Genomic DNA, 24,547 nt, shown 5'->3' with positions numbered 1-24,547 from the left:
GGTCTAAGAAGATTTTCAAACATCAAATATACAATAAATTTTCATCTGGTAAATTCAATGATACTATAAATGTGTATCTCTATAACCCCATATATGTCTAAAAGCTACTTTTACCCATCTTTAGATAATAAAACTATAAGGTCATCTTTTCTAAAATATAAGTCTCCAATTCACAGAATTAAAAAATATATACATTATGAACTTTTAAAAGTTTAATATATTCAAGGAAGTACCTACCTATATGAATCTAAAGGAACATGGAACTCCTCTTCAGGTCTTGCTATTCCAATGCGCTCCAATAACTTAACATTTTTAACAGATTTATAAATGATGAATGCAATAGAGAAATGGTTTTTAATCTGTTGGATAAAAAAGACAAACACTGTTTAAAAAGATGCAGAAGTTCAAAAGAAAAATGTGAACTGCACACAATTACTTTTACATATAAAAAGTTTCAAGGCCAATATTGGAAGATATTTTTATTGGTAATTGAAAATTTTCAGAACACTTAAGTGCTAAATATATGAAAGGATGTTTAAGTGGCAGTTAAAAATTATTAGGATATTCCATACTCTACTACATGCTGATTTTTATTTTTTTAATATATATATATTTTTTATTTCAGAGAGGAAGGGAGAGGGAAAGAAAGAGACAGAAACATCAATGATGACAATCATTGATCAGACACCTCCTGCATGCTCCCTACCAGGAATTGAGCCTGCAACCCAGGCATGTGCCCTGACTGGGAATGGAACTGTGACCTCCTGGTTCATAGGTCGATACTCAACCACTGAATCACGCAGGCCTGGCCATACTGATGTCTATTGTTAGTGTATGATGTTATCGTTCAAATATATATTAATCTGAAGATTTCAGACATAATACTTTCTCCATTAAAACCTTTTCTCAATGCACTGCATGACTATATTGAAAAGGATAGAAAAGGAATTAGGAGAAAAAAATAGTACAACTCTCTCTTCTTTACTACAATGTGATTTAGACTTGAACTAATAGCAAACTGAGAGCTAGCAATAGCCAAAATTTGAAATAATTTCCTTTTAATCTGATGTTATTGATAGGAAGAAATTCTTCTGCTGACCATATATTAAAATCTGCAATAATGCACAGAAAAAGAAAAAATAGATAAAGCCTTAAAAGTATAAAAGAAAACAATCATATAGAGTAAGATGTTAAAATTTAGGGGTAGGGCATTCCAATATTCCTTCACACATACTTGAAAAATTCAATTCCAACTGATACACAAACAGAATGAAATGTTATCCTATTTGACAAACAAATTATATAAATTGCTCAGTTCTGAATCTTTAAAGAATAGACAAAAAGCTCCATTACAATTAAGCCCAGGAGGGAAGAAAAATGGGCTTTAAATTAGCAAAACTGTATTAATCAGACATTTAAAATAAAGAATATTACAAAAGCGAATTGGATAGGAAAAAGTAGCTAGTTCAATCTGTTACTTATTTCTAAACTAGAGGCACAGTGCATGAAATTAGTGCAGAGGTAGGGTCCCTAGGCCTGGCCAACGATCAGGGCTGATCGGGGCCTTCCAGCTGCTGGCCAGGGCCTCCCTTTGTTCTGTGCTGCCCCTTGGTGGTCAGCACATGTCATAGCAAGCGATCGAACTCCCAGTCAAACTTCCGAAAGGACACATTGCATATTAGCCTTTTATATATGTAGATAATCAATAATAACTTAATGAAGTTTTACTATATTCCTATATTCACCCAAATGATTTAATATTAATCAATATACTTAAAGGGACACAGTTCAGTTTAATACATTACCTGAAGAGGAGAGCGAAGGGTGATCACTTTATTCCCTTCAGTTGCATCAATTTGTACCAAGACTGAATCAGAATGACTGGCGTTGGGATTCCGTACATTGTACAGCTGCCGACCAGGTCTGGCAACAGGGATTTTTGCAACTTCTGTATATCCATGAGGTACTAAGACAGAGCATAAGTGAGAAGCATCCAAATATTAATTTAATTATATTTCTCTTAGAATAATCATTAGTGTCTAAAAGTAACGACAAGTATTCTCCTTCATGCCTAGAAATAACTACATAATATGCTTGTCTAAGACATAGGAACTAACAAATAAAGAAAATGAACTATTATTGTAAATATTTAGGACCCAAAGTCATTTCTTTTGGGGTTTTAAATATATTAAAATAAAGTAACACTGTGGTGATTAGAAATTCTTCATTGACTCAGGTGTGGCATGCGACATTTTGGAAGAAAACAAAGAATTGATCAAGAAGACATGAATTGAATCAAATGATGAAAAGTAATATTTTATTTAACACTGATCAACTCACAATAAAATTATATAGAAAATACATGTTTGAATACTTTTAATTGCTGGGCAATAAAATAAAAAGTAAAAAATAAAGTAATAAAATCCAATTTGTTCCATATCCCTACAACCACATAGGAACTTTGGTTTGTGGTGGTAATAATTACTGTCAATATTTTACGACTTCTGAATATAGTTACTTTTCTCTTCTCATTGAACTCCCATCCTTATTGAAACATATCACATACTGTATTGTTTAAAAACATAGAATTAATCTGGTTTCTAAGTAATTTTTAAATTAATTTTCTCAAGTTTAAAGGAAGAAAAAAGAGACATGAGTTTATCAAATATTTGTTTCAAGCCCTTAGAAATGCCATCTCCAAAGGCATCTTCAATAAAATATTTTTTCCATATTTTGTCAAAAATAAGCCCACACCAACAATTCCAAAGATGACCTTAAAATATGATCTCATTTATATGTGGAATCTAATGAGCAAAACAAACAGATGAACAAAATAAAACCAGAGGCATGGATAGATGGAACAGACTGACAGCTTTTAAAAGGGAGAGGTTGGGAGTGGGGAGGACTGGATGAAATAAAGTGAAGGGATTACCCCAAGAACATATATGCATAGCCCCTGGGCACAGACAGCAGTGTGGTGATGGCCTAAAGGAAGAGGGGGTGGGGGTTGGGTGGAGGTGGGCAAAGCTGGAGGGGGAAGGGAAGCCAGGGAATGGGGATATCTGTAAGTGTCAACAATAAAAAATAAATTTATAAAATATAAATAAAACAAATAAATACAGCATACCAAAGGTCAGGGTGAAGAAGGAGCTTTCTTGATGGCTCAGTATAGATAGTTTCCCTTGACATGAAGGTTCCCTGCTGGCATATTCCAGTTCCAAATTCTGACCAGCATCAACATCATAAATATCACTTTTCTCAGGGGAGCCCATTACTCTGAGATTATGATTGGGCTGCACCTTAGTGGGAACACCTAAAGCATTTTTTACTGTAAAAGGAGGCTTGTCTTTTAAAGAGTAGTCAAAAGTAGAAGCAGTGCCTTCTGAAAAACCCTGAAAAGGAACACAACATCACAGAAATTTTTCAAGATGAAATTTTTTTTAAAAATTATACTATGACTACACATTTTAGAAACTACTTTTGATTACAAAAATAATCTATACATGTTTCAATTTAAAATTGCATTTGAATATTCCAAGCAAGAACCAAACATACTTTTGCTAAATTACTGAAAACATTAAGACAACTTTTGGATATTGTTATATTCATTGTATCTCCTGAAGAAATATGAACTGCTGTTTGTGGTTCAGGAAGAAAAATAAAATCGTCTCCAGGCATCAAACTTTTATCCTGTACTGGATTCTTCTTTACCTGTGAGGATAAATAACATAACAAGTTTAAGTTACTAGTCGATTAATAATAAAATTAAAATATTCTCAATAGAGTTAAATTCTCCTAAACCTATCACTTTATATTAAGGCTCCCCAAGTCTCATTTTCAAAAATATTCAGTGCTTCACTTTTATTTAGCACAGATCAGCATTCTTTCTTTTAGTGTGTAGTCAAGGGCACGCAGAAGTGTTTAGAACTATGCCATGAAAGCACTCAAAGTCAGCTACAATACTTAGCTCTTGTGCACTCCCCAGAGCAAGCTATAACCCAGTGTTGCCTGCCTAACTGGTTGTTGATGAGCAATTTAAGATGACCCTTAAGTTTAAAGTGATCCTTGCTGGAGTTAATATCTGGAATTCCTTCTATTTCTTTACCAGTAACACCTATAAATAAGTAATATGATAAGCTTTCAACCAGCCATCAGACTTTATCATAGCTTTTACTCTGATAACATTTCAAAAGCTTTGTAAAACATTCTTTGTTAGCCAGTCTATTCCAGTGAGAAGTAGGTCATAAATATTAATTCTACTTTACTGAGAGGAAACTAGGACATAGGTTAAATGGCTTCTTGTCTTTAAAATAAGAATCTGTTGAGAATGGAAAATGGAGACGGGCAGGAAGGTAGGGAGGGAGAGAGTGTGAGAGAGTGAGGGAACCATAGAGGAGAGTGTAGACGTGTGTGGTGTGTGTGTGTATGAGCTAAGGACAGTTAGATTCTGCAGGTCCTCAAAGGGGCTGCCAAACCGGACAGTCTTAGACGGCAGAGCCCCGCGCACAAAGCGGACACTTCTGGGCAGCCAGTGCGGGCACAGAGACCACACCATCTTGAGAAAGAGAGCTGCTTGAGACTAGGATCCTGGCCTCAGCACCATGCAGTCGCGTCTCAGACGCAAACCAGGACCCTGCAGCCACTGGGGACAGAGAACTGCAACCACAGCTTCAGACCAACAGACAATAAGAATCCAGACGTCCCAGCTGCAGATTTCTGTGAGTCAAAGAGCCTGTACCCATTCCCGCAGGATCACGGATAGCGCCATAGTAACTGATAGACCCACGCCTCACTCAGGCCGCAGCGCCCCTACGGGAATTTGAGCTTGGGAGCGCGCGCACAGAGACTGGAATCTGCTCTCCACAACGCAATCAGGCGAACAAACCCAAAGCCCACGCAGGGAGGCAGTGCCACCTGACTTCGATTCTGGGCAAGCGCACACAGAAGTCTGTTTTCCGCAGCGCGCATGGAAGTCTGTTTTCCGCAGCGCGCACGGAAGTCTGTTTTCCACAGCGCAGGCACGCCACAGTGCTACTGTGCAACCCAGTTCCCCATGGTGACCAGGACCCATGTTCTCCTGGTGGGAGGCAGCACTGAGCACCACTGACTTGTCTTTGTTTCTTACCATGTGCGCCTGGGATCCCTGACTCACAGCGCATTCACACTAAGAGCCAGTGACTCCAATTCTTGGTGCACGCGCACACGGGGACCCTGATTCTCAGCAAGAAGCTGCACGAGGCAACAAAGACTCTGATACTCGATTCCTGGTGCAGACACAGGGAACTCTGACTCCTGGCACACGATAGGGGACTCATTTTTGGCACACGCCAACAGCACAGTGCAGGTGGGGTCCATGACTCTAGGTGCGCACACGAGACCACACTGAACGCTGGTAACACTGACCCTGGGTGAGCCTGGTTCCACCAACCCACGGCAGCCACATGTCCTAGTGTCGGAGCACTTCAGTGACACTCGAGTGGTGCAAAGCTCACATAGCACATGGCCCAGGTCCACACAACTCAAAGTTTGAACCTTCTGGTGATAGTAAGAATGGGGAGACAACACAGTCCCCAGAGGAAAGAAAATGAGGAATCACCAAGAAAGGAAATTAGTGAAATTGAAGCATGCAACATGACCGAAAAAGAGTTCAGAGTAAAGGTCGTGGAATTCATATATCGGATGGATGAGAAAATCAACAACCTATGCAAGAATGAGGAAGAAATGAAAAGTGATATAGCTCCAATCAAAAACACCATGGAAAGTTTCAACAGCAGACTAGAAGAAGCAGAGGACCAAATTAGTGAGTTAGAAGATCAGGTACAGAAACAAGTACAATCTGAACAGCAACTGGAAAAAAAAATTAAAAAGCAGGAGGAAAGCCTAAGGGAGCTTTGGGACAACATGGAATGAAGTAACATATGTATAATAGAGCTGCCAGAAGGACAAGAAGAGCAGCAAGGATTAGAAAATCTATTTGAAGAAATAATGACAGAAAACTTCCGGATATGAGGAAGAAAAAGTTACACAAGTACAGAGAGTCCCAAGCAGGATCAATCCCAAAAGACCCACACCAAGACACGTCATAATTTCAATGGCAAATATTAACGACAAAGAGAAAATCTTAAAGGCGGCAAAAGAGAGACAGAGGGTTACCTACAAAGGATCCCCATCAGATTATCAAATGATTTCTCAACAGAAACACATCAAGCTAGAAGGGAATAGAAGGAGGTATACAAAGTGTTGCAAAGCAAAGGACTGAATCAAAGAATACTCTATCCAGCAAGACTATCAATCAAAATTGAAGGGGAAATCAGGAGCCCAGAGCCAACATCATACCCAATGGACAAAAACTAAAACCATTTCCCCTAAGAACAGGAACAAGACAGGGACGCCCACTCTCACCACTCCTGTTCAACATAGTACTGGAAGTACTAGCCATTGCGATGAGACAAGAAGAAGAAATAAAAGGCATCCAAATTGGAAAAGAAGAAGTAATACTGTCCTTATTTGCAGATGACATGATATTGTACATAGAAAACCCTAAAGACTCCATCAAAAAATTATTAGACTTAATAAATGAGTTTGGCAATGTAGCAGGATACAAAATTAATGCCAAGAAATCTATGGCATTTCTTTACACCAATAGTGAACTTACAGAAAGAGAAACTAAAAAAGCAATCCCATTTACCATCGCACCAAAAAAATTAAGAATAAATGTAACTAAGGAAGTTAAAGACCTAAATGCGAAAAACTAGAGGACACTGAAGAAAGAGATAAAGGAAGACATAAACAGATGGAAGAACATACCGTGTTCATGGATTGGTAGAATCAACATCATCAAAATGTCCATACTACCCAAAGGAATCTACAGATTCAATGCAATCCCCATTAAAATACCAACGGCATATTTCACAGACCTACAACAAACTTTCCAAAAATTCATCTGGAATGAAAAAAGACCCCAAATAGCCACAGCAATCCTGAGAAAGAAGAACAAAGTAGGTGGGATCTCAATACCAGATTTCAAGCTGTATTACAAAGCAACTGTTCTAAAAACAGCCTGGTACTGGCACAAGAACAGACATATAGATCAATGGAATAGAACAGAGAACCCAGAAATTGATCCAAATCACTATGCCAATTAATATTTGGCAAAGGAGGCATAACATAAAATGGAGTAAAGACAGTCTCTTCAACAAATGGTGTTGGGAAAATTGGACAGATACATGCAAAAAAATGAAACTAGACCACCAACTTACACCATACACAAAAGTAAACTCAAAATGGATAAAGGACTTAAACATAAGACGGGAAACCATAAAAATACTAGAGGAATCCACAGGCAGCGAAATCTCAGACATATGCCGAAGGAACTTCTTCACCGATACTGCTACTAGGGCAATGGAAACTAAAGAGAAAATAAACAAATGGGACTACATCAAAATAAAAAGCTTTTGCACAGCAAAAGAAACCATCAACAAAATAACAAGAAAGCCCACTGCATGGGAGAACATATTTGCAAATGTCATCACCGATAAAGGTTTAATCTCCAACATTTACAGGGAACTCATACAACTTAACAAAAGGAAGATAAACAATCCAATCAAAAAATGGGCAACGGACCTAAATAGACACTTTTCAAAGGAGGACAGAAGGAAGGCCAAGAGACATATGAAAACATGCTCAAAGTCACTAATTATCAGAGAGATGCAAATCAAAACAACAATGCGGTTATCATCTCACACCTGTCAGAATGGCTATCATCAACAAATCAACAAACGACAAGTGTTGGCGAGGATGTGGAGAAAAGGAACCCTCGTGCACTGCTGGTGGGAACACAGACTGGTGCAGCCACTGTGGAAAACAGTATGGAGTGTCCTCAAAAAGTTAAAAATGGAACTCCCATTTGACCCAGTAATCCCACTTCTAGGAATAGATCCCAAGAAACTAGAAACACCAATCAGAAAGGATATGTGCACCCCTATGTTCATAGCAGCACAATTTACCATAACTAAGATTTGGAAACAGCCTAAGTGCCCATCAGCAGATGAGTGGATTAAAAAACTGTGGTATATCTGCACAACGGAATACTACGCTGAAGTAAAAAAGAAGGAGTTCTTACCATTTGCAACAGCATGGATGGAGCTGGAGAGCATTATGCTAAGTGAAATAAGCCAGTCAGAGAAAGATAAATACCACATGATCTCACTCATTTGTGGAATATAATGAACAACATAAACTGATGAACAGGGACAGATACAAAGAGAGAGAAGCATCGATCAGACTGCCAAACCTCAGAGGGAAGATAGGGGAGGGTGGGGGAAAGGAGGAGAGATCAACCAAAGGACTTGTATGCATGAATATAAGCCTAATCAATGGACACAAACACCAGGGGGATGGTTTTGGGGGGTTAATGGAGGGATGAGGACACATATGTAATACCTTAATCAATAAAGAAATTTAAAAAAAAAAAGAATCCAGAAATTAAAAAAAAAAAAAAATCTGTTGCAAAAGATAAGATTTCCTTCTTTTTTACAGTCAACTAGTATTCCATTATGTAAATGTACCATGGCTTTTTTATTCACTCATCTACTAATGGGCATTTGGGCTATTTCCAGATCTTGGCAAATAAACTTTGGCAACAGCATGGATGCACCTGGAGATTATTATTCTAAATGAAATAAACCAGTCAGAGAATGACAAACACCATATGATCTCACTTATATCTGAAATATAATGAACAAAATAATTTAACAAACAAAACAGAAACAGAAGCATAGATATGTAGAACAGACTGACAGCTGTAAGAGGGGAGGAGTGTTGGGAGGACAGGTGAATAAAAAGGTGAAGGGATTAAGCAAAAAAACCCAACACTAGATAGATATACAGACAGATAGATAGACATCACACATAGACACAGACAACAGTATGGTGATAGCCAAAGAGAAAGAGGAATGGGGGGAGGCTTAATAGGGTAGAGGGGAGATAAATGGGGACAGAAAAAGCCTTTACTTTGGGCAATGGGCACACAAAGCAGGGTGCAGGTGATGTTTTATTGCATTGTAAACTTGAAACCTGTATGGTTTTGTTAAACAATGTCACTTCAATAAACTCAATAAAAAGTAAAATAAAAACATAATCATGAACACAGACTATAGTGTGGTAATTTCTGGGGGAGGAGTTGATGGGAAGGTGGAGGAGGGCATGGGGGGGATAAATGGTGATAGAAAGAGACTTGACTTGGGATGGTGAACACATAATACAGTGTATAAATGATGTGTTGTGGAATTGTGCACCTGAAACCTGTATAATTTTGATAACCAGTGTCATCCCAATAAATTTAGTAAAAAGGAAAAAAAACTCCCATATAATAAAAGGCTAAAATGCAAATTGACTGAATGGCAGAACAACCGATCACTATGATGCACACTGACCACCAGGGGGCAGAGCCGCTCAGCAGAAGCCAGGCTCACAGCTAGTGAGCTCAGCGGCAGTGGCGGGTGTCTCTCCTGGACTGTGAGAGGGCACAGGCCAGGCTGAGGGACACCCCCCACCAAGTGCACAAAATTCATGCACTGAGCCTCTAGTAAATAAATAATTATAAACAAATAATTTTTAAAAAATAAAAATATAAATAAATAATGAAATAAGAATTATTTGAGTCCATTTCAGTGCCTCACACTTCAGTCAGACTGCCAGAAAGGTGTGTTGCGAAATTTGTTAAGGGTATATGATTCATGCTCCTGTTAATCTAGAAAAATGCTCTTTTGATATCTAAGCTTCTGAAGAGTTCTCAAGAAGCACCATTCAGAGATAACACAAAGGAATTGTGAACTAGTACAGCAGTTCTCAAATCACTGAGGATCCCAAAGAGCTTAATGTTATGTAGATTATATCTATCAATGTGTACTCTATTAGAAACTGAAGCTATGGCTCTCTGTCTTTTGGCTAAGATCAAGTGTAGAAACTAAAACTGAGAAAATTGTAACTATTCATTTAAAAATTACAATTACAAGTTAACATGAATAATATTTTAATAGAAAATAACTATTATAACTATACTAGAGGCCCGATGCACAAAATTCGTATAAGGGGCTCAGCCCTCGTGGCCCCAGCTGCCTCAGGGCCCTGCCCCCACCCACTGGTAGTTCTGGAAGGTCATTCTGGAAGGTCGTTCTGCTGTCGAGTCTAATTAGCATATTAGCTCTTTATTATATAGGATAGATGAAGACCCGGAGGGTGGCAGAAGCTGGGTGGAGGCGGTGAAGGGAGGAAATGGGGGACATCTGTAATACTCTAATTAAAAAAAAGTTTTTAATTTTAAAAATATAAAGCTATATAGTGAAAAGAGGGACACTGACATTGCTTTAGCGCCTGCCCTAAGAGAAGACAGGTGGATTCTCAATTCTGCCTCTGCTTTCATTCTGTTGCAATACTGCTTAGTCTCTGGAAAACTCCATAGTGTGCTCATGAGAGTATGAGAAAGACAATGGTATGTATCGTCTGAATACTGCTATGAAGAGTTTTGACCCCTTTGGACTCCCTAATAGGGCTCAAGGATCTTAGACCACATCTTGAGAATTATTGCATTAAAATATGTACAGAAATATACACAGTGACATTCTACACAAAGATATTTTATGTTTTCCTTACATCAAGCCTTAAATTCCATTGTCTCTTTCCCTCCACTCTCTCAATCAGTGGCTCCCAAACAGCATGGGTTTCATTGTAATAGTGAACCTGAAAAGGCACAGAATTATAATGAGTCTTTCAATTTTAACTTTGTATTTCTATAATCAGTAGGAAAAAATATTAAGTAATCGATGTTATATGTCAAAAGCCATTTTAACAAAGACACAAAGAATATATACAAAGAGGGTGCATTTTCCTTAACTCTAAATCTTTAAAAAAGAAAGCAGAAAAAAAATTTTTAAACAAATTATTTAGCAAAAGAATCTTTAAAAAATAATAACCAAGTAAATAATACCACACATCAACAGATTAAACATTAGAATTCATATATATATATTTGTTGTGGCCATACACAAACCAAAAATGCTCACATCTTGGTTTTATAATTGTACTTTTGAAAAGTTGGTTGTGGAGATTCTAAATGATGTGGTCATACCTCTAGTGTCATGTCAGCAGAAGCAGCCATGAGGGAAGTCCAATTTTTTATATTTCCTGAAAATTTTGACTCTGCCAATAATAAAGGTACAGTTTGATGACCAAGTCCACATTCTAAGGTAACTTGAACTGACTCTACAGCAACAGCACAATTTTCCTCTATCAATGGCTGTTCAACATCTTTGAAATTTTCTGTTATTTCTGTTGCCATGTCAACACCAAGAAACCAAGAGTTATAATCACTAATAGATTTGACACCCCAAAGATTTCCTGTTTCCTTAGATGTATCTTTGAATTCATCTTCTTTTGTCTTTGGAGACAAAGCAGCCATGATTGTCATCACAGTATTAAGAATTATGGGTGAAATCTTTAAAAAAGAAAGCAGAAAAATGTTTAGAATAAACTTTCCCAGATGAGAAGAATTAATACAAAATACAGAAGTTTAAAAGTAACTAATTAAAAATTTAAATATACTAAAGTCTTAACTAAAGAAAACAAGAGAGAACACACAAAATCATGTGTCAAGTTAATTAACCTCATAACAATAAATTCTGCTCAGATTACTCTGGAATTAAATAACTAGTGTTATACATCAACTAGCAGCCCGGTGAATGAAATTTGTGCACTGGGGGGGGGAGGGTGTCCCTCAGCCCAGCCTGCACCCTCTCCAATCTGGGACCCCTCAGGGGATGTCCGATCCCTAGGATCGGGCCTAAACCAGCAGTCAGACATCCCTCTCACAATCCGGGACTGCTGGCTCCCAACCGTTCGCCTGCCTGCCAGCCTGATCACCCCCTAACCACTCTCCTGCCAGCCTGATCGACACCTAACTGCTCCCCTGCCAGCCTGATTGCCCTGAACTGCCCTCCCCTGCAGGCCTGGTAACCCGCCCCAAACTGCCCTCCCCTGCAGGCCCGGTAACCCCCAACTGCCCTCTCCTGCTGGCCTGGTCGCCCCTAACTGCCCTCCCCTGCTGGCCTGATCGCCCACAACTACCTGCTCCAGCTGGCCATATTGTGGTGGCCATCTTTGACCACATAGGGGCAGCCATCTTGTGCGAGGGCATGAGGGTCAATTTGCATACTACCTCTTTATTATATAGGATTGTCAAAACCTAGTTACACTGATCAATTCAGAGTAAAACAGTGATATATAAGGAGAAAAATACAGAAGTGTAACTGAAGTTTTCATTTTCAACCAGCTGCATTAACTAAACCAACATGTGTGATCCGCATCAAGATTTATACATGGTGCCCGGCCGGTGTGGCTAAGTGGTTAAGTGTCAACCTATGAACCAGGAGGTCATAGTTCGATTCCCTGTCAGGGCACATGCCCAGGATTGCAGGCTTGAGGCAGCCGATCAATGATTCTCTCTCATCATTGATGTTTCTATCTCTCTCTCTCCTCTGAAATGAATAAAGATATATATATTTAAAAGATTTATACATGGTTTTCATTTGTCTTATTGAAACAAGAAGCCAGAGAATCACTATGATACCCTTTCACTTACCCCAAGATTTGCAAATTTTACCTCTTATTATCTTTGAATAGTGCCTTTGCCCACCTGTTCATTCCTATCACTAAGCCCTAGTTCTACACTAATAATGTCTTCTATATCCAGTCAGCACCCTCTCAGCCCACCCTCCACACTTCCACCAGCATGATTTTTCTAAAACCCAAATCTGGACATGTCATTCCTATGCTTAAAATCTTCAACAGTTTCCCATAACTTTCAGAATAAAATTCAAACTCTCTTTAGTTTAGGACACAAAGTTCATTGTGACCCACTATCTAATCCAGCGATTTTCAACTGGTGTGCAATAAGAATTTTTAAAACATGCAATACCTGACTATTTAGTTAGGGGCACTGACCTCTTTTTCCTTAGATTGTCAAATAAAAAATGACAACAGTCAATACAACAATAGCCATCCAGTGTGAATAAATCAAAGTTATACCTATTTTTGTTAGATTGGCAAAAAATATATTTTTTTATGTGCTGCAGAAGTTTAGTAATTAGTTTGTGTGCCATGAGATGAAAATGGCTGAAAAGCGCTAATCTAATCAATTGGCTGGTTTCCCAAAGTTTGAGCCATACTGGGTTAAAAAAGTTAAATGGATTCTTTTATTGTTCATTCTCACAACGCTTACTTGTTTAATATGCTAAAGAGATGACTATTTCGCTAAAAGAAGGATCTAGTATGCACTGCTCCCAACTTACCTGTCAACTGAATTCTTTTTTTTTTTTTCATTACCTTATTAATGTCACCTATAATTAGTGCTCTCAATGCTACAATTCCATCACACCATTCTCTCCAGCCATATGGGCACATCTCTAGGTCCTTAAAGGTTTTTTCACACTTCTGCCTTTGTGAATATTGTCAGTTGTGTATGGATGACCCCTCCTGTCTCTCTCCATCTAACCTCCCTCAGATTTTCAAAGCTCAGTTCAAGTAGCCCTATGTAGAGACAGCTTTCCAGATGTCCTGGTCTGAGTCAGAGGACCCCTGACTTTTCTCCCACAGCACCTAGTGCATGCCTCTAGCACTGAAAGCTGGAGTCACTGATTTATTGCTTTCTTGCTCATGTCATTAAGTTTTTTGAAGGCAAGGACCAAGTACAGGAGATTTTTTGCACATAGTAAGAGTTCAAAAAATGTTTGTTGACTAAATAAGTAAGAAATGGAAAGACAATCCCCGTTGGTGCCTTAGACAAAGTGCATGCAAATTCAGTTTTCTCCTCATTTACTACTTTAAGCCTTTAAAAAAATAAATCTGTTAACAAAATACAATCTAAACTATCCATTATTTTAAAATATTAAAAGAAAACTGCACTGTTATTTATATGGTAATTCAAATGACTTTTGTTTGAGCCTTGGTTTAATTGCTATTGCTTATTTACCTATATAGTAAAGTCACTAGCAAAATTGGTATTAGCCACCTCAATTTTTTGTCCTTTGGACAGAGAGAAAAATAGATGTTGGAAATTATTCTATATCTTCCATTTATAACTGGTCATAAAGTCATACTTAAAAAATATGAATGTCAATGGAGAAAAGAGACTGCTTTTCCATTGCTTTAAATGTAAGAGATTTTTTAAAAAAAAAAACTAAAAATGTATTTCTAGCATACATTTGTCATTATAAACATTTCATAAGCCAAATAAAAGTTAATTACATAATTATCGCATTCAATCAAATTATGCAAAAAAGCCTAAAAATAACCACTACAAATAAGTAAAAACCTCATTTTTCTATTCTTTCTTTTCCCTTCTCTTGCCATGCCATCTCTCCTCTCTCTCCAAACCCAATCTCCCCAACACACACATAAAATATAATTGATAAAAACTATCCTGATCTTTTGTAGATATTTGAAAGTACTTTTTCAAAGAAAGTAGAAACAAATAATTGCATTAAAGAAAAATATATTTTACTTTATTTTTTAAATTCTCACCTAAGGATATGTTTAATGAGAGGAAGGGAGAGAATGAGAGAGAAACATTGATCAAGTGACTCTTGTACACACCCTGACCAGGGATTGAACCCAAAATCTAGGTATGTGTCCTGAACGGAATTGAACCTATAACCTTTTGATGTATGCATGGGATGAGGCTCCAACCAACTGAGCAACCCAGCTAAGGCAAAAAAATGTATTTTAGAGATGTTTATTAAATACCAAATATGTGACTAGCATAATGGTCCAGTTATGAGACATCAAAAGATATTATTAGAAAAATAATTAATTTTCACCCAAATAAGATAATAGGCACTAACCTTAATTATAAATTCTCCAACTACAATATTTATATTTTGTTTTCCCGAAACCCATGCACATTTTTCCATAAATACAGAACAGGGCTGTAAGACCTAGAAACAAATAAATGAAAATCACATTTTCTTAGTAATATAACTGTTATATATGTAACACATAAGAACATCTTACTTAACTTGACATTTTTAATTACAGTCTACAACTAAAAGCAAAAAGGCAAATTAGCTGAGAAGCTCTTGTGAGAGCTCTTCTAAAGTAATCCAAGTCTATGAACATTGTTAAAGAACTTACAATAAAGAATTTAAATTAAAAAAAAAGAGTTCTGATTAATTTCTTTATGCCAAATTCTTAACTAATGATGTACATTTACTATTAGACATTAAAATGTTTCCTTTTCTTAAATATCTTTTAAATGATGCCCACTGTAAAATCTACTTTTAAGGTATCTATTAAAATGAGCTAAAGATGATGATAAGATCTGACATTTGCAAAGAGGTACATGAGGAAATGAAATTATGTCATTATAATTTTTATGACTGATAAATCACTTGAAATTGTTTCTTTCAACCAATAGTTCTGTTAATACCTTTTTAAAAAAAAGACTATGGTAAATAAACAGTTTCCAGATTGCTTAATAAATAATAAGGTCCTTATTAGAATAAATTTCAAATCTTGATTTATTAAAACCATGAAGCCCATATTCTCATATATCATTATTAACAAAATAAATAAAATAACTTTGTACCTGAATTAAATGGGGGAATTGGTATTACATAAAATTTCATTTTAAAAACATTATGATGAGCATTTAATGGAATGATTAATAGAGCTTTCTGTGACATATCAAAAGGAGATGATTGCACTAAAGAATGTTTCATGATGAAGTATAGACTAAGCCTAGCACTGCATTTCTTTATGAAAGTCACTTTGCCTACAGATATTTTTAGTTTAAAACACTACAAATGGGTCACATAACATAAAATTATCAATTTAAGATTAAAAAATCAGTTTCACAATTTTACTAAAATAATCTTTTTCAACAACAATGTGAAAATATAATTGAATATAACTTTTAATACAGCAAAACACATCTTTTGGTCATATTAAGTCCAACTGAATTTTTTTGTTATAAACTTCAAGATTTTAATACTCATTCATTCATTCATTGGATATACTTTGGTGAAAAAAGAAACAGCTGAAAAGGCACATTGATTTGTACTAAAATTCAAATACAGTTCAAAAGATGACATAATGAAAAGAAAACCAGACTGGAGGTAGTACCAGTTCTGTCACTAGCAGCCATGGCTAAATCATTTAACATCTTTGGAATTTAACATCCTTGTCTGTTAAACCTCAAGTTTGTCAGTAAATAATCTCTAAAGTCTTACAGAATTCTCACATTCTAGGATTCTATGAAATCAACCATTTCTGCCATTCTTCAATCTAAGCTTATAATATACTAGAGGCCTGGTGCACGAAATCTGTGCACGGGTAGGGTCCCTAGGTCTGGCCGGCGATCAGGGCCGATTGGGGCCTTCCAGCTGCCTGCCAGAGCCTCCCTTCCCCAGCTGCCGACTGCCGACTGGGGCCTCCCTTCCCCAGCTGTCGGCCACCAGCTGGGGCCTCCCTTTCCCGGCTGCCGACTGCCGGCCAGGGCCTTCCTTCATTCCACGCCACCCTCTGGTGGTCAGCACACGTCATAGCCAGTGATTGGTCTCCTGGTCGAACTCCCACAGGGACAATTTGCATATTAGGCTTTTATATATAGAGATGGTAATTCTTACTGTGGTAATGTTTTTTCCTCTCTTTTCTCTGAGAAAAGGGCAAGCAAGCACTTTAAGATCTCTCACAGAAGCCTCCATCATCTGTTCGAGTTTGGATGTTGATAGAGAGAGGTCACACTGGAATGAGGCTGTCAGAGCAGGAGCATCTGCCTTTGTCAGGTTGGCAACAAATACCACTTCTGGATCCGTGACCCTGGCCTTTAAAGTCATATTTGGTCTCACAGAGTCATCTGAAGAAACAATAATAGGAACCAGAAAAGTTATAGTAAAGTAAATCTTGTTGCTTGAGTACATGCTATCTAGTTATGCTAAGTTGTTTCTAATATCCTGCTTTAATAGATATGGTAAAGTTAACAATATTAATAAATGACTGAAACATACTAATAATGAATGATCATTAACAAATGCTAATTGAGCAGGATAATGGAAGCTGATCCCTGTCATCAGAAGACCATTCCCATTTTGACCTAGCAGGGATATCCTTGTTTTGAAGTTATTTATGTCAGACTTAAAGTGTGTACATGTATATACACAGAAGTGTATATTATTAGTTTATATTTCTGGGGCAAGGAGGGGAAACAGGAGAAGGAAATATCACAAAGAGGATAAGAGATCATGATAAAATAGACAGACCATTATATCTATTTAATTGATTTTTTGCCATAAAGTACATACTGTCATACAATCTATAGAATAAATGTATTAAAGGTACACATGAATACAAAGATATTAGATATGATTACTATTTACTAAAGGTAAATGAAAAAAGAAAATTCTGACTTCGCCAGTAAATGGTAATTTTCCAATCTTACTGGTTATACATTAGAGAGAAAAATATCTGACCTCAGACAATTGTAACTTAACATAGGAATGACTGATGTATTGGTAATGCTGGAATAAAGAATTAATACAGCAGGAAGTGACTTCAGTGTACACAGACTAGACATTTGCAAGCATTCTACTAAGTTGAAGGAGTCTAAAGTGATGTCCAGGGGCATCATGCTGTCTTCCAGTATCCCACCTTCTGCTTTCATATGTTCAATTGCTCTTCAATATGCTATAATTTTTCCAAATATTTTCTTTGAATAAAAAGTTCCCTTCTATAAGGAGGGGAACCACAGACACAGATTAACTCACTCTATTTCTGAATGAGTAAAGAAATGTAATGCAGAATTGGGAGCAATGGTTTCCTGGCTCCTAATGATAGATAGATAGTTAGCTAGATAGAGAGATAGATATTCTACCTCTTTTTTTATACTCTACCTCTTCTTAAAAATCTATGCTTACTAAAATTTTTCTATAAAATGTTTAAATTTAAAGAATAATTTTACATTCTTAGTTTCCACTTCTCTTTTTGCCTACTTGTAATTTTTGTTAAAATATACAAGCTGTCATCTATGACAGAGAAGCTCTGCTAACCTTTTTCTATCTTGAGTTTTGCTGTAGAAGTCTGTCGCAGTGGAATCTGTACTTCTTTTGCCATATTTTCTGGACTCTGAGGCATAGCTTTAATAAAGAAATCTGCCACAGTCATCAGAAATTCCACACTGGCACATACATACAGCTTGTCAAGAACAGCATCAAGATGACTTCTTCCGTCTTTGCCTTGTTTGTAACTTATATCAATCATAGAACTGTTGTTATCTTGGTCGTTCTTCCTATCAATCATTCTGAAAAAATATACATTCATTATTTTGTTCCTGCTAGATTACTTAAAAAGATGAGAAATTTCTTATACATATATGTATATATACACATACCTTAATCTTTCTTTCTCATCTGAACAGAAAACAGACCTCTATTAACTAGAGTCTAATTAGCTAATGAGCATTCAAAACATGGTCTCCTTATCTCTACAGCAAGATTCAAATTATTGGGCAATTACAGGATATTTTATCATTATAATGCAATACTAGAAAAACAATCACTGTTGGAAGAAATTTCAACAATTAGCTAAACACATTAATGTGGTCCCATAAAATTTAAAGGACACCTCTTTAGATTATTTACCAAAATAAAACCTCCTCATCTCCAAAAATCATCCTATACAAGTTGAGTCCAAAATTATTCAATATAATTCAAATCAGCCAGTGTTCATCAATTGACTGCAATGATAATTCCCACACAGGACATGTGCTAGAAAAAGCAGACTACCAAAAAGATGATGGCCTTTAACCACCTTTGGCTAGGCAGCTGTGGACAGCCACCTCAAATATGAAATGTGAAAACGAAAAGCTGGATGCATGGCAGCATTATTTTCTCATTTATTCATCTCTTAGAAAAACAAAGGGCTCAGAAGTATCCAGTATGAATCTGAGTTTAGGTAGCAGCACAGTTTTTTGTTGTTGTTTTGTTTTGTTTTTCAAAAAATAATTTAAGGACAAAAATATTGTGTCTAATTATTTGGGAAAGAAATAAAAATATCCTTAGTCTATTTAAAGTTACACATTCCTCACTCTATAGCAGGCTAATCTAAGTTAATATTTCAAAAATGTGTTGATAATATGAAAATGCTAGGAATTCCACTTCTATTAAAACTTTGAGAGAAATTTTACAGAACTGTTTACAGACAAAATAAATAAGACAAAGAAAGTTTATATATAATTGTAAGGCTTTTAAGAAAGATTCTGCCTACTGGGAACAATTTAGAAAAATATATTACCAATGGGCCACCCCATGTGGATTTAACTATTAAAATTCTTATATTCTCTTGGTTCCTGCTTTTAAGAATACTCCATTTTATTATTAAACTTGCCTTTAATTCAAACTTTAAAGCAACTGAGTTTGATGTCAGCACTACTTCTTGATACTCTTCAAATTGCAGTATGACCAAAGACCTCTTTTGATCATCCCAAGCCTAGCAATCAATGCCTGGTAGCAAATGCCAGGTGTAATGTCAACATTAAATAATGTACAGCAAATTCGGAAACGACAAACCTTGATGTTGCTCTCTCAATGCCTTCTCTGAGATCATCAAGGGTACATGTCTTAAGTTTAATGCCCACATTCATGGAACTATCCTTAAACATCTTCCCTGAGGAGGCCATAAAATGTAGTCTGAGTTCACCAAGCCGGAAACTGTCATTATGAAATGAAAGTTTGGATTCCTGTGGTATAATTCAAGCAAAAGAATCAATTAACTTTATATATTATGTAATTACTTGTAAACATTTTTAATTAAGAAATTAAAGGCAAATCAATATCACAAATTTTAAAAGAATGGGTGTTGAAACAAAAAACAGAACAGTTAATAATATTGGTTTGTGAGTGTATATGTACATGCAAATAAATACATATATATGTGCTAATCTTCAATGATAGTTAATATATAAAAGTTTATCAGTTCATGGCAAATAAAATAATCAGAAGATATTTTTGTCAATCATTCATTCTTACTAATAAATATTTAATGAGCTCTTCTGTAAAAAACACCATGATAGGAATTATGAGGTTTACAAGAAAGGATAAGGCATGGTAGGTGAACTAGTGAGCTTATACCCTAACTGAAAAGAAAAAAAAAAAAACAGAAATACATTGCAACAAACATCACAAAGAGATGCTGTAAGTTGTAAATGAAAAAAAAAAAGACATGTAGTTATTTATTTGTTCATATTTATATCCTTCCATATTCCACAAAGGACATGAAGTGATTAGGTAAAGAATATAAATAGCGAAAGCTCAGAAAGTCAAAGAGATCATTGTGGGCCAGGAAAAATTCATGAAGGTGGGACGTAACTGAGCCTCAGAAATTGAGTGGGATAGACAGGCTAAGAAGTGTAGAAGACAATCTAGATAAGGAGAAAACATGAACAAACAATTCAAGATGCTCTGAAGGCACAAGGTACAGGCTGCTTAGGCTTGAATAGTCCAATTAAAGAATGCTAGGGAATGAGGACTGGAGAGAAATATAGAGGCCTAATCAAGGTCTCAAATCCTAAAGATTTAAAACTGTATTTATAGGAAAAAGGACCTCAATCTTTATGTCACCAAACACATAGCTCCAAATTCTGTAGGTATGGCCAGACTTTAAAAGAACAAAACCCAACCAAACAACCAAAGAAAGAAGTCTTCAATTAATTAAAGAACTTTAGTCCTGATAGCTCACTACAGACCATGACATTCTTATGAGGGGTACACTGGTGATGTGCAATTCTGGGCACACGTTATAACTCCACATCTCTCACTTAAGAGAGTACACTGCATGCAAGTGGGTCAGAATGACATTATTAGCAGCAAACTTTGAATGACTTTAATTTATAAAAATGTAAATAGTCCTGGCTGGTTTGGCTCAGTGGATAGAGCCAAACTGTGGACTGAAGGGTCCCAGGTTCGATTCTGGTCAAGGGCACATGCCTGGGTTGTGGGCTTGATCCTCAGTTGGGGGTATGCAGGAGGCAGATAATCAATGATTCTCTCTCATCATTGATGTTCTATCTCTCTCTCCCTCTCCCTTCCTCTCTGAAATCAATAAAAAATATATTTTAAAAAAACGTAAATAATTCACAAACTTCTGATTTGTGGGTTGTTGTTTTTTTTTAATCCTAGCCGGAGGATATATTTTTATTGATTTTTAGAGCGAGAAGAAGAAAGAGAGAGAGAGAGAGAGAGAGAGAGAGAGAGAGAGAGAGAGAGAGAGAAGAAACAACGATTGACTGCCTCCCACACACGCCACGACCTAGGCATGTGCCCTGACTGGAAATCAAACCCACAACCCTTTGGTGTACAGGACGACACTTTAAAACCAACTGAGCCACCCAGCCAAGGCACAAACTACTGATTTGTAGTTATTAACAGAAATGACCTGTGACACATCTACTGATCACAATATACTTATGTTTGTGGTACAGATATTGTTGTAGACAACTTGGAACCACTGAATCTTTTTTAGTAAGACAAAATTCACATAACACTGGGAAGTTGTAAATGGCATGAAAATCATTTAGGAAGCGGAATGTGTGCCAATATCTAGGATGGATAAAAAGAAAAAGATTAACAAACAAGGAAGCCTTTGTGGTACTATTATTGTGAGCTAAGATGTTTCAAATAAAGCAGCAGTGAGAATTGACAGGAAAGGACAAATGTTCAATCAAAGAAAAAACTGTAGTAATCAATGTCTAAATGAATAAAAGTCAACAAAGAAGGAAATAAACAGACACAGATTTTAAAACTGGGCAACTAGTGGAATGATGGTACCTTAAATGAAATGAAATACATATTTAACTATTAATTTTCCAGAAGGTAATTTTCTGATCTTTTAATTAACATTAAACAATAGAAATTAAGGCAGTTTGTTGTGCAAATGACAGATAGTAACCAAGGCTCAACAGTAACAATGTATGAATATTGCATAATTTTTAGAAAATAATATAAAATATAAGATAACATATAAATGGACATTAACAACAGATATAAAGCCCATAATTAGAATATATTATGGGTATTAATCAATATAACTTATAGGTATTATCAAATGGCATATGTATTATGATTATTATATGACATGATTTATAATAACCAAAAATATTAAAAGATACTATCTAAGGACTGGAAGGGGTTGGTACAGGGTGGAGGAGGTCAATAGGAAAAAAAACAAAGAGGACATTTGTAATACTTTCAATAATAAAGATGAATTTTTTTAAAAAAAAGACACTACGTAATAAAAAAATAGCTTTCTAAAATACCACTGATACATTATTTAGTTCAAATAATTATGGTACTGGGCCTTGGTTCTTCAATTCATTAATGAGTATCCTGAACACATAACTACTATATATAAAATTTATTCAATAAAAACATAGCTAATGCTTATATATCATAAAAAATCATAAATTTAAAAAATATTTCCCTAAGGTTCCAAAGCCACTACTAAGTTATTCTCCTTAAATAGTTATATATACTTATGTATCAAGCTATATGATAAAACTGTGCATATAATTAGTTCCTCATCTATAAGATTCTTCTATTAGTGATGGATTTAAGTGTTTTAGTGCTAATGTTACTTAGAACAAAATTAAAAAATTGCCTTTGCCTAGTAGTTTTAACAACACCAACAAAGTGAAGTCGGAGAGCAAGGCCAATATATGTTCTGTAGTCCAAAAAGAATTTCACAGACATATTCATTTATATGAATAAACATATCAAAAAATGCCAATATTCCAAATTCAATAAAGAGCTGCAGATTTATTTCTAAATACGGAAAGTCAGTACCTACCTGGTTGATATCATTGTTATAAAGAACAATGGAAAGAGATTCAAAGTGAAAGTCAAATTGCAGAGTGACACTCTGATCCACAGAAAGCTGTGAGTCTGCCAAATCTTGTTCTGATGGTTCAAACATAAATATAAAAATTAAAAAACTTTTAGGGAGGTGTATGATTTTAGTTATATTTTAAAAGTTAGGATAATTTGTTATCTTAAATTTATATCATACTTTCTACAATTATTTAAATCATATTACAAGACAATAAAAATGCCAATGATTTGTTCCATATATATTCAGCACAGGTGGCCCTTCCCTTACAGCAGACACTGAGCATACATACCTCCTTCCCCTGGGAGCTTTTCCACAGTAAATAATACAATACTGAATCAGTTCATACCATATTATGCTGGACAACTAAGAAAAACCACTAAATATAAATATGGCATTAATGCTCATTTTTCTCCATAATCAAATCAAAAATCTTCAATTTTACCTTTGAGGTGGTCAGGTCCACTCAAAATATCTTTTCTTACTCTTACAGCCTCCTGGGTAGAATGTGTAGGGTTTGGCTGTGAAGAAGCTTCTCCAAGATTTTCCAGCAAAATTTTCATTAAAACTGTTAAATCATCTTCACTGAGAGCAACCTAAAAACCAAAAATAAGTTGTTATAAAGTAATAAAAAATGCAGAATATCAAATCTATGTCTTAATTTATGGTTCCTCAAATTAACTGACTGTTCATCTAACTTTTAAAAACGAAGTTAGCTTATTCTCCACATAGTATTTGTGGGATTTTTTTTTTTTTGCTTCCTTTTTGCTGTTAATTTCAAATTTCGAATTACTGCAGTCAGAGAATATGCTTGATATAGTTTCAATTATCTTAAATTTGTTGAGGCTAGTTTTGTGTCCCAACATATGATCTATCCTTGAGAATATTCCATGTGCACTAGAGAAGAATGCATAATGTGGTGTTCTGGAATGAAAGGCTCTGTAAATGTCAATTATGTCCATTTGGTCTAATGTGTCATTGAAGGCTGATATTTCTTTACTGATTTTCTGTTTGAATGATCTATCTATAGTTGTCAATGGGGTATTTAGGTCCCCTATTGTGATTGTGTTTTTGTCATTTTCTCCCTTTAGTTCTGTTAGTAGTTGCTTTATACATTTCAGTGCTCCCTGACTGGATACATATATTGAGAAGTGTTATCTCTTTTTGATGTAGTGCCCTTTATCATTATAAAATGACCATCTTTGTCTCTTGTTACCTTTTTTTTAAGGTTTTTTATTGATTTTTTAGAGAGAGAGAGAAAGGGAGAGGGAAAAAGAGAGAGAAGCATTGATGGAAACATCTATTGGCTGCCTCCTGCAGGCCCCCCACATGGGACCGAGCCCACTACCCTGGCACATGTCCTGACTGGGAATCAACTCAGCAACACTTTGGTGAACAGGATGATGCCCATCCAACTGAGCCACACCAGCCAGGGTTCTTCTTACCTTTTTTATCTTGAAATCTATTTTGTTACATATAAGTATGGCTATACCTGCTTTTCTATGGATGCCATTTACTTGAAGAATTGTTTTCCACCCTTTCACTTTAAGTCTATATTTGCCTTATCAGCTTAGAGGTGTCTCCTGAAGACAGCACATGGTTGGGTTTTGTTTTTTGA

The 24,547-nt window shown here is 36.0% G+C and overlaps 1 protein-coding gene across 4 annotated transcripts in view; it reads right to left on the bottom strand.

The window, feature by feature from the left end:
- Positions 1-24,547, bottom strand: part of VPS13C (vacuolar protein sorting 13 homolog C) — a 202,931-nt gene that overhangs the window by 52,211 nt on the left and 126,173 nt on the right. For all 4 annotated transcript variants that reach the window (XM_080660478.1, XM_080660479.1, XM_080660480.1 and 1 more), the window contains 12 exons: positions 23,375-23,525; positions 22,891-23,000; positions 19,617-19,786; positions 18,099-18,349; positions 16,680-16,909; positions 14,898-14,990; positions 11,129-11,494; positions 10,654-10,740; positions 3,556-3,711; positions 3,128-3,392; positions 1,806-1,966; positions 238-359 (listed from right to left, as the gene is read on the bottom strand). In XM_080660478.1, coding sequence (XP_080516604.1) covers positions 238-359; positions 1,806-1,966; positions 3,128-3,392; positions 3,556-3,711; positions 10,654-10,740; positions 11,129-11,494; positions 14,898-14,990; positions 16,680-16,909; positions 18,099-18,349; positions 19,617-19,786; positions 22,891-23,000; positions 23,375-23,525 — 2,162 coding nt within the window. The remainder of the gene's footprint in view (positions 1-237; positions 360-1,805; positions 1,967-3,127; positions 3,393-3,555; positions 3,712-10,653; positions 10,741-11,128; positions 11,495-14,897; positions 14,991-16,679; positions 16,910-18,098; positions 18,350-19,616; positions 19,787-22,890; positions 23,001-23,374; positions 23,526-24,547) is intronic.

The sequence above is a fragment of the Plecotus auritus genome (assembly GCF_963455305.1).
Source record: "Plecotus auritus genome assembly, chromosome: 1".
NCBI lineage: Eukaryota > Metazoa > Chordata > Mammalia > Chiroptera > Vespertilionidae > Plecotus > Plecotus auritus.
The sequence above is the reverse complement of the archived record's forward strand: the minus strand, read 5'-3'. Positions and strand labels throughout refer to the sequence as shown.